Source organism: Cherax quadricarinatus, chromosome 40 (genome assembly GCF_038502225.1).
Source record: "Cherax quadricarinatus isolate ZL_2023a chromosome 40, ASM3850222v1, whole genome shotgun sequence".
Taxonomy (NCBI): domain Eukaryota; kingdom Metazoa; phylum Arthropoda; class Malacostraca; order Decapoda; family Parastacidae; genus Cherax; species Cherax quadricarinatus.
Window position 1 is genome coordinate 6,447,088 of NC_091331.1, and position 11,606 is coordinate 6,458,693.

Genomic DNA, 11,606 nt, shown 5'->3' on the forward strand with positions numbered 1-11,606 from the left:
CTTGGTGGGAGATGGCCGACTCATTGAAGAAAAAAAAAAATTCATAGGTCTACATAACAGTAAATCTTCTATTTTTTGTGTGAACAAAAATTCAAAATGGAAAGCAAGCATAATATAGGAGAGGCCTGGGAACGTAACTAATGAAAAAAGGAATTTTTTTTTGTGTCAGGAATGTTTACATTGTTTATTCTGAACCCTGTTTATAAATTGGCACTTTAATTTTTTGTGTGAAATTGTCCAAATTACCAATTTCTGGCCACTTTACCGGGTAACTGAAATTAGGAAATGGACTTTTATTTTGTACCCAATTGACAGAATGGAAGAAATACTAGTGAAATAGTTATGAGTTTCATCACTGGAACAAAGGAATTGGCCTAAAATAGAACTCAAATTGGGTGAAATTGCCAATGCATCAATATCCCAGAGACTGCTAAATTTGCAAAAGCGTAATTCTGTAAGTCTTCCATCCCATTTCATACTTTTGGTTTCATTATCTTTGGAAAAAGATTCTCTATCATTTCATTAGAAAAGATTTTTTTTTTTTAAATTCCTCAACCCTGAGCAGTGCCAGATTGAGACGAAGAGAGGCCATAAGATATTCCACTTGCGAGGCCCCTCCCAATCCCCCACCGTCATGACTAGAAGATGGAAGAGTGTTTTAAACAATATTCAGTGAAGAATGGTTTTGAAAACCGACAAGTTGAAGAATTGAGACACTTATGCAATGCATGGGAATCTTTATTGAAGAAACGTTTCGCCACACAGTGGCTTCATCAGTTCAATACAAAGTCGGAATGGGTAAGGAGAGTAGAAGTTTGTGGTAATCAGTCCCTCAACCTGGAATCGATGTGTTCAGTGCATCACTCTAGTAGGAAGTGCAGCATAGGGCCAGAGAGGTGGCTCATCAAATCCCCAAAACACATTCGTTTCCATTCACTCCTATCTAACATGCTCACACATGCTTGCTGTATGTCCAAGCTCCTTGCACACAAAATCTCTTTCACCCCCCTCCCTCCATCCTTTTCTAGGACAACCCCTACCCCTCCCCTCCAGTTCAAAGCAAAGTAGCTAGGAACCGGGCCATAATGAGTATTGAAATTTGCTTAAAATAGGACTCAAAGAGGGCAAAATTGCCAATGCATAAGCTGTGCCCACACCGCCAACTTTGCGCCTGTGTAATTCCGTAAGTTCTCCATCAAATTTCACATTTTTGGTATTATTATCTTCAGAAAAGGATTCACTATTTCCAAATTTTTTTTTTTAAATTGTGACAATGTTTGCAGTATTAATTTTGGGGGTTGTAACAGTGAAAGGGTTACAAAAAACTTTTGATGTGTTTTGAGCTATTCAGGCCATGAGCAGAAACATCAACCCAGGTTATCTTCAGTTATTGGGATGCTTGGGAATCAGTAACAAGTACAGCCTCTCCTCACTTAATGATGGAGTTGCATTCCTAAGGCCATATCAGTAAACTAAGCAAGGAGCATACTATTATGATAGCAGGTTTGTGTCAACCATCCTTGATATTGTGTGTTTGCACAATTATAACATTTTTAATATATTTTTAAATGTTTATACAGTAGTATACTGTATATTGTAATTGTCAGAATAGAGGAAATAGCTCTAATGTACAATATTTAGGTATGCATACTGGTCAGAGAGCCCATCGTAAGTCTAAGTTGTCAGTAAACAAGTATGTCGCTAAGTGAGTAGAGGCTGTACAGTACTCTTTTCATAGGCAAAAACTCGTAGAAAAACTGCGTTATTATTGTTATTTCAATTTTCATAAAGTAAAAAGCCCTTGCTTAAGCTCATCTGTGCCTCACCTCTCTGACTGAAAGGTCTAGAGTTGCCATCTTCTTCAGTATCAGAACCATGAGATGAAGCATTACCTGAAGGACTCAGAAAAAGGCTGTAGTCTGTACAGTCTTCTGTAGTGTCTGAAATGGAACATTAAAATAAGGAACAGTATTAGATAAACTTATAATGAATTCCTTCTGAAGAAATAGAATACAAAATAAAAAAAAATCACAGTTTTAAGATAAATGTACTAGAATACTGTACTTCTATGGAATGAAATTAACTAATGCAAATACAATCACTTATGAAAAAAATAAATTACAATTTGAGATACTGTAATGCTTGGTGGACTGGATAAATACAGTGGTGGTACCACTATGCAAAGAAGAATATGTAAAGCAAATAACTGTCAGGGTATCAGTGCACTGAATGTGGGCCAACTATGGCTAACAGTCAATTACATACCAATAATATTCATATACTGCCAGAAAAAATAACCATTTTACTACAAATTTAAAGCACATCCATGAAAACAATTGTGGAGGAAGTAACAAGGTGCCTGTATTCCTTTTTGTATCATTATCTCAAATCTGTTCCTCATTTCTGTGGTAAACAGGCACATAAAAAATAAATCCAACTGAAATATCCATGTGTGAAGTTCAGCAAAATAAAATTTAACCATAAAAAAAAATACTAGGAGAACATTATATAATACACAATGAGTACCAGAAAAAGGCAAACACCTGAGTTTGTCTTAGATTTAATAAAAGTAACAAATAATAGGTATGTTAACTTGTCTGACAGGCTTAGCTCTTTAAATAGCACTTTCCAGACCAGAACAAATGTATTAGTTTTCAAGAGGAAACTAGAACACTACTTCCAAGAGCAAGATGAATTATACTATGATGAATATGTGGAAAAACAGGCCAATAGCAGCAACAACCTGGTTAAACAGGCTATCAACCAGAGAGCCTGGCCTCAGGTCTGGTTGCAAGGTAGAAAAGCCCTCAAGAACTAGTCACAGGTACTGTATAAGCAAATGATGACAATGCAAACAAAGAAGTGGAACAGAATTCTTCCTCTGTAAGCCATGCATGTCGTAAGAGGCGATTAAAATGCCGGGAGCAAGGGGCTAGTAACCCCTTCTCCTGTATATATTACTAAATTTGAAAGGAGAAACTTTCGTTTTTCCTTTTGGGCCACCCCACCTCGGTGGGATACGGCTGGTATGTTGAAAGAAAGAAAGGTTTAAAAATTGTGACGAACAGAAAGAAATATACCAATGGACGATTTTTTTTTCAACAAACCGGCCATATCCCATCGAGGCAGGGTGGCCCAAAAAGAAAAACAAGTTTCTTTTTAAATTTAGTAATATATACAATCCTAGGTAGTAGGTTGGTAGACAGCAACCGCCCAGGGAGGTACTACCGTCCTGCCAAGTGAGTGTAAAACGAAAGCCTGTGATTGTTTTACATGATGGTAGGATTGCTGATGTCTTTTGTCTGTCTCATAAATATGCAAGATTACAGGCATGTCTTGCTACTTCTACTTACACTTAGGTCACACTACACATACATGTACACATTTATTTATACACACTCATCTGAGTTTTCTTTGATTTTATCTTAATAGTTCTTGGTCTTATTACTTTTCCTTTTATATCCATGAGGAAGTGGAATAAGAATCTTTCCTCCGTAAGCCATGCGTGTTGTAAAAGTCAACTAAAATGCCGGGAACAATGGGCTAGTAACCCCTTTTCCTGTAAAGATTACTAAAAAGAATAAGAAGAAAAAAAATTGTTTTCTTTCTTTTTTAGGTCACCCTGCCTCGGTGGGAGGCGGCCGACTTGTTGAAAAAAAAAAAAAAAAAAAAATATATATATATATATATATATATATATACAATACAGGAGAAGGGGTGACTAGCCCCTTGCTCCTGGCATTTTAGTCACCTCTTACGACATGCATGGCTTACTGAGGAAGATTTATAATTCCACTCCCCCATGGAGAAATGGATGAAGTACCTGCAATAATAAAGGATGGATGCAGATGATGCAGCTTGGAATGATCTGAATTCTGATATCTGTGCAATCTGGAGAATGAAAATGAGTGATGTTGAATGCTTTTCTTCCTGTGGGTTGGCCTGCTTTAGTGGGTAATGGCTAATGTGTTACAAAATAAAATAAATGTTTCTACAGCTAGGTAGTTAGAAAATTTGTGAATGGGAAAACTAAACAGCTTCTACACCTGTATTGTCATGTTTGATGATGCCTTCCTTAGTATCAGCATAAAAACTTGACGGAGAGTCTGCTTCTGGTGAGGGTGGAGGAGAGAGGTCCAAGTGGTTCTCGTGTTCCATCATATTCTCTAAAATAATTATCGCACTCAATAAAAATACACTAGTTAGGTAGTGTAAGAATTTTTAAGAGATCTAAAATTTGACATTAAATAAGGACTCTTCACACATATATAACTCTTCCTACATACATGATTTCACTAATAAAAATACAGTATATTCATATCTTATTGGAGACCAGAATGCAATAAAAATACCTTCTTTAATTATCACCTCCTCATCGAGTGTCAAGGACCAATCAAATTTCTTGTTACCTTTAGCTAAAGGAAGGGGCTGGGCCAATACAGTTGAATCAATATCCTGCATGGCTGTTGAGAAATTGAGAAATAGGTTAATACGTAACTTTTTCCTTACTTTAATTATAGTAGTACTTTACATACAAATCTGTCAGAGTCATATTTAGGTTGCAGACTAATTAAAATTAGTACAATGTACATATGGGATTCTTCACCTCTGCAATTCACTGCTCTAAGGAAGAGGCACATTAATCGGCATGCAATATTCATCACCTAAAATAAATTAATGTTTGCGTAGTCATAGTTTGATTGAATATTTGATCAATGATTTATGTTAGCCATTTTTTAACCCTAGATTTGATACATTCTAGGGTGTCTCTTTAATTTGCAAGTATTTTTAACAAGAAACATTTGAACATTAGTTGAAAGTGGGGTACAAAACACTAAGAACTCAGTTTTGCTACTGACTCTTGAAATAAATTCTACATAATTAAAGTACAGTTCTGAGTATGATCTGATTATTCTTACAAAAGCCAAAGTAATGTTATAGCACGACAAGTACTTTTAAACTATCCCATCCCTTACCTGATGCTATATCTTTTGGCTTTTCTAGTATATTTACTTTAGTATCCAGAGCAGCCTTGCTGTCCACACACACTGTTGCATTTGAAGATGAAGATACCAATAATGAACCTTCATCATCTGAAGAAAAAATATATAATACAGAATAGTCTTCCGTATAGTAATTGCTTGATTACTAGTATCCTCTTAATTCTGCTATATACCGAGTACTGAATTCTATTCATCTTTCTTTCAACAAACTGGCCATATCCTACTGAAGCAGGGTGGCCCAAAAATAAAAACAAAGAGGAAATAAACCAGAACAAGAACTAGTAAGAAAATATAAGAAAACCCAGAGGGGTGTGTATATATATGCTTGTACATGCATGTATAATGTTACCTAAGTAACATTATACATGCATGTACAACGAGGAATAGTATTACCAGTACAATTTGCCTGTATGAATTACATATCTTTGTTGGGCTTCAGAAACTCAAAAACAGAATATGCCCAAAGAACTTTGGCTCATGACAGGGCTCCAGAAAGGTGTAGAGCTTTTTATGCAACAAAGCTCTACAAGTAACATTTTGCAGGAGAGAAGGAAATGTATAAGAAAGGTTTAAAAAACAACCTAGATATTCCAACAGCATAAATTAACATTAAAAATTACAAGCAGGTATGCATGAACTACCTAGGTAGTAGGTTGGTAGACAGCAACTGCTCAGGGAGGTACTACCGTCCTGCCAAGTGAGTGTAAAATGAAAGCCTGCAATTGATTTACATGATGGTAGGATTGCTGGTGTCCATTTTTCTGTCTCATGAACATGCAAGGTTTCAGGTACGTCTTGCTACTTCTACTTACACTTAGATCACACTACACATACATGTACAAGCATATATATACATACATACCCCTCTGGGTTTTCTTCTATTTTCTTTCTAGTTCTTGTTCTTGTTTATTTCCTCTTATCTCCATGGGGAAGTGGAACAGAATTCTTCCTCCGTAAGCCATGCGTGTCGTAAGAGGCGACTAAAATGCCGGGAGCAAGGGGCTAGTAACCCTTTCTCCTGTATATTACTAAATGTAAAAGGAGAAACTTTCGTTTTTCCTTTTGGGCCACCCCGCCTCGGTGGGATACGGCCTGTTTGTTGCAAGAAAGAAGATGCATGAACTATTATTATTTATTGCAATACCTATTAAGCCCAACCCACTATGATGGAACCACAAATTAGTGTTTCTTACCTCCAACTGGTTTGGGTACAGCACACCAAATAAGTCTCGATTTGTTGCTGGAGCTCATGTACATGTTGTCTTCAAAATGAAGTGAGCATACTCTCATAGACATCCGGTTTGTAATAACTTTACTATGATTCAGATCAGGTCTTTTTATCAAATCACACCATTTCCTAAATCTGGAATGATAAAGACTGCATCAAAATTCAGAATGCCATTGCACCACACTCTACCATCACTTTGACCAGCTTTTGATCTACTGCAGATAAAATTTTAAAATCAAATGAGCACTAGTCTTACATGCATATTTAAAAGAAAATCCCTAGACAAAAACTACATCTAAGAGAGATGTGGGGTGGGGTTGCATTGTATGTCTGAGATCGCTTGAACTGTTGCATAAAAACGGGTATTAAGTCTGAAGTAACACATACGGAGTCTGTTTGGATAGAATTTTCAGAGGGGCATGAAAAACTGATTTTAGGAGTGATATACCGTCCCCCAAACTTAGATAGGGACCAAGGGAGACTACTATGGGAGGAAATTGTTAAGGCCACAAGGCACGATAATGTAGTAATTCTAGGAGACTTTAACTTTAGTCATAATGATTGGAATTTCTTGACTGGGAATTTAGAATCATACGACTTCTTAGAAGTAGTTCAGGATTGTTTTTTGAAGCAGTTTGTGACAGAACCTACAAGGGGAAATAACCTGCTTGACTTAGTTATGGCAAACATTGAATCCCTTGTTAATAATTTAGAAATTTCAGAGGAACTGGGTGCTAGCGACCACAAATCAATTACATTTAGCAATGAATGGAAGTATGATAGTAGCGATAACTCAGTAACAGTCCCAGATTTTCGCTTAGCAGATTACGATGGGCTTAGAGAACACTTATCATCTGTTGACTGGGGTAACGAAGTGAGCTATCAATATGACAGTTTTCTGAACACTATACATGCTGCTCAAAGAACATTTATCCCATATAAAGAAATTAGATCAAATAGAAATGACCCAAAATGGATGAATAATAGGCTCAAATATCTACTAGGGCATAAGAAAGGAATTTATAGGCGTATTAAAAGAGGTGAGGGTCATCTTATGAATCAGTATATTGACATTAAGAGGGACATTTAAAAGGGGATAAGAAAAGCTAAAAGGGACTATGAAATTAAAGTTGCTAGAGATTCTAAAACTAACCCAAAAAGTTTTTTCCAGGTCTATAGAATAAAAGTTAGAGATAAGATAGGTCCCCTTAAAAATAACTATGGGCACCTTACTGACAAAGAGAATGAAATGTGCTCGATTTTTAATAATTATTTTCTCTCAGTTTTTACACAGGAAGACACTAACAATATTCCAGTAATTAATTTTTATAGTGGGCTAGAAGAAGATTAATTATGTAACATCACAGTCACTAGTGAAATGGTTGTGAAGCAGATAGACAGACTGAAGCAAAATAAGTCGCCGGGTCCTGATGAGGTTTTTTCAAGGGTTCTTAAGGAATGCAAAATGGAACTCTGTGAACCATTAACTAATATTTTTAATTTATCTCTTCAAACAGGTGTAGTGTCTGATATGTGGAAGATGGCTAATGTAATTCCTATTTTTAAAACAGGGGACAAGTCGTTACCGTCAAATTACCGCCCAATAAGCCTGACCTCAATTGTAGGCAAATTACTAGAGTCAATTATAGCTGAGATTATAAGAAGCCATCTCGATAAGCATAGCTTGATTAATGATACTCAGCATGGATTCACAAGAGGCCGGTCTTGTCTAACTAATTTATTAACTTTCTTCAGTAAAGCTTTTGAGGCTGTTGACCGCGATAAAGAATTTGATATTATTTACTTAGATTTTAGTAAAGCTTTTGATAGAGTTCCGCACCATAGACTGTTAAAGAAAGTGGCAGCTCATGGCATTGGGGGAAAAGTGCTCTCGTGGATCGAGTCATGGCTCACTGACAGGAAGCAGAGAGTGTCCATAAATGGGGTTAAATCCGAGTGGGGATCAGTAACAAGTGGCATTCCACAGGGATCAGTCTTGGGCCCGTTGTTGTTTATAATATATATCAATGATCTTGAGGGAATTACTAGTGATATGAGCAAATTCGCCCATGACACAAAGATAGGTAGGATAATTGATTCAAACGTAGATGTTATGGAACTTCAGGAGGATTTAAATAAACTCTATTCTTGGTCAGAAAAGTGGCAGATGCAGTTCAATGTAGATAAATGCAAGGTTCTGAAGCTTGGGAGTGCCCATAACCCTAGTACTTATAAGTTAAATGATGTAGAACTTAGCCATACAGATTGCGAAAAGGACTTGGGGGTTATGGTGAGCAGCAACCTTAAACCAAGACAGCAATGCCTAAGCGTACATAATAAGGCAAATAGATTACTGGGATTTATATCAAGAAGTGTAAGCAACAGAAGTCCAGAGGTCATACTGCAGCTTTATACATCATTAGTAAGGCCTCACCTAGATTATGCAGCTCAGTTCTGGTCTCCATATTACAGAATGGACATAAATTCGTTAGAAAACATTCAGCGTAGGATGACTAAATTAATACATAGCATTAGAAATCTTCCTTATGAAGAAAGATTGAAGACTCTTAAGTTACATTCACTTGTTAGACTAAGAATGAGGGGAGACCTGATCGAAGTGTATAAGTGGAAGATAGGTATTAATAAAGGGGATATTAATAAGGTCTTGAGGATGTCTCTCCAAGAGAGAACCCGCAGTAATGGATTTAAATTAGATAAGTTTAGATTTAGAAAGGACATAGGAAAGTATTGGTTTGGAAATAGGGTAGTTGATGAGTGGAACAGTCTACCTAGTTGGGTTATTGAGGCTGGGACTTTGGGTAGTTTCAAATTTAGGTTGGATAAGTACATGAGTGGGAGGGGTTGGATTTGAGTGGGACTTTCACATCAGAGCTTATTTCTTGGGTGGCATTGAAAATTGGGTTGGGCAAATGTTTTGTTAGTGGGATGAATTGTAAAGGACCTGCCTAGTATGGGCCAACAGGCCTCCTGCAGTGTTCCTCCTTTCTTATGTTCTTATAAAAAAATATCTATAGAAATTTCTAACTATTGTGCTTGGGCCTCACAGATGCTACCATTTATTATAAGAACACTTCATACACTTCATTATATGGTACCTATCTTAAATGTGTCAATTTGCTAACCTGTACATTTATTTATTGAAAACTATATTGACTTGTACTGACTATCAGCTCAGGTTTCATGTTACTCTACTGGAATTCACTTTTCACTACACAGTAAACTATAAGTTCACCTGACATGCATGACCTTAATGATATTCGTAGACACTTATCAGAGATAGGTTCTTCACTAAACAATAGCTCAAAACAATTTAGTTTCAATTTACATTTTGAACCAAATAATATAGTGTCATTTTCCTTGATACAGCAAGTCTGTTGTCTATTAACCACCGATTGACTTAAATTCCTATGACATCACTTTAGCTGTTGTCTTATTTTTTTTATATTACACTAAGAGCACTTGTAATATCTTATTACTAAAAACCTAGCTATAAGATACAGAAGAAATCAGTTATGATTATAACCTCAAAAGTTAAAACAACTAAGTAACTCAACTGCATGAAAATCAGTGACAATAAAAAGAGGTACAATAGGAATAAAGTAAACCAAGTTATTTCCAGAAAATCAACTTGCTGCAAAAGTACATTAACATTAACTATACAAACAAATTTTATTTCTTTACAAGGGTTGCAATGTATGATTACACATTTTATAAAACGTTGTCAAGTACAAGAAAGCCACTAACATGCCAGGGCATTTTAGGCAGACTAATCCTAATGCTTACACACTACTTAAAACTGGACAGGTCATAGGGTGGTAAACTTTAATTATTCATTATTTTACCTTATCACTAAAGTTAGGTAGCCCAAAAAATTTGTAATTAATAAGATTTGCAATAGTGAGGTAGTGTGGTAACACAAAAACAAATTACAGTATTACAATTAGTACAATTTACAATGTTACAACAGTCATTAGGAATCTTTTAGCTCTCTTCCTGAACTGGTTCCTGCCTAAACTAGTCTTAGACAGGTCATGGGGGATAATCGCCCCCTCATGGCTTAATCTCAAAAAGGATCTCATAAAACAAAGAATTTATCATAGGGATAAAAACTATTAAGAAATATTGACAAAAAAGTAAAAGTACCTCTCCTTATCCTTGGGGAAGGAGTGGAAGCTGAGCTCTGGATTGTCAGTCTTGTTGGAGATGCAGCCCCGGGCCTTACATGTGCTACCCTTGGGCATTGTCACTTACTAGTTACAGAATAATCCAGTGATGTATTAGGTACCCAAGAGATATATTAGGGACCCAGCAATGTTGTTGTTAGGGTTGTCAAGAGCCAACAAAGCTTGTGCCTTATCGAGCCCAGTTACCCAGGAATCAGGGGTAAAATATTGCAGGTAATTCTCAAGGAAAGTTTCTTCCGAAAGGGGAAACCTGAACAATAAGTTAACAATTAGGTCAGGTGAACCACCTTGCCCAATCCCCGGTAGAACCAGCCACCTGTCATGTGGAAATAAAGTATTACTTTCATTAACACCCCCTTCACCTGAGTCACCACCAGCAACAGGATTTGCCCAAGCCTAGAAGTACGGGCTGGTGTAGGGCGCCTCTACCCATGGCTCAGCTCCTTCAGAGGCAGAAAACTGAAGAAATGACACTGATGCCCAGGGCAGAGGGAGAGCCAGATCTCCACACTCCACCATCAGCGCCTCAGAAAACCCCAATGTTTTAGGCTCTTAGTGATGTTTTATGTTCCCAGTAATTTATTAAGCTCCCAGTCATATACTATTCATCCAGTTACACATTAAGACGAAGAAATTTATGCTTTTTTCATCTCGCCTCCCGCCACACACTCAACACATGACACTCGCACATCTTCCCAACACGTGCAGTTATAGTCTCCCGGTGTGACACAACCTGCTAACACTGTGTGAGTTACAAATGTGTAAACACAAGGTTGCCCGGAGAAGTGAAGTAGCCAGAAACTATGAAGGAGGTTCCCTCACGCCTGCACCGCTACCCTGCCTGCCTCCACCTTCAGATGGCGCTGCTTCTACCTCACACCCTCTACTACCTTCACTCAGGCTACTCATTCATTCTTCGCCTCACTCGTGGTTTGCTCCCACTCCTAGTTTTGTGTAAAGGAACATTATGGGGTTAAATGAATGCTTACGAGGTAAATTTATGGCAATTTATGTCTGCGGTGGTTATTCTTTAAGAGAAAATGAAGAATTCGAGGGTTCTTTTTATGGTAAGCTATTGCAAAATCAACGAGTCCTCCTAGCATAATGTAGGTTTATTATCCTGCATACAATGTGTTTCTGTATTATTATCATCATTATTATTCTTATTTT

At 37.0% G+C, this 11,606-nt stretch overlaps 1 protein-coding gene across 3 annotated transcripts in view; it reads right to left on the bottom strand.

Moving 5' to 3' along the window:
• The window catches only part of LOC128687380 (uncharacterized), a 31,727-nt gene extending 20,393 nt beyond the window's left edge, over positions 1–11,334 (bottom strand). The window contains exons 1-6 of one of the 3 annotated variants that reach the window (XM_053774826.2): positions 10,396–11,333; positions 6,197–6,366; positions 4,977–5,093; positions 4,353–4,463; positions 4,047–4,166; positions 1,827–1,940 (exon numbers count right to left, since the gene is read on the bottom strand). In XM_053774826.2, coding sequence (XP_053630801.2) covers positions 1,827–1,940; positions 4,047–4,166; positions 4,353–4,463; positions 4,977–5,093; positions 6,197–6,366; positions 10,396–10,493 — 730 coding nt within the window. In that variant the 5' untranslated portion in view covers positions 10,494–11,333. Of the gene's footprint in view, positions 1–1,826; positions 1,941–4,046; positions 4,167–4,352; positions 4,464–4,976; positions 5,094–6,196; positions 6,367–10,395 lie in introns of those variants that run through there. The other 2 variants (XM_053774828.2, XM_053774829.2) reach the window with 2 other exon arrangements.
• Positions 11,335–11,606: the final 272 nt, after the last annotated feature.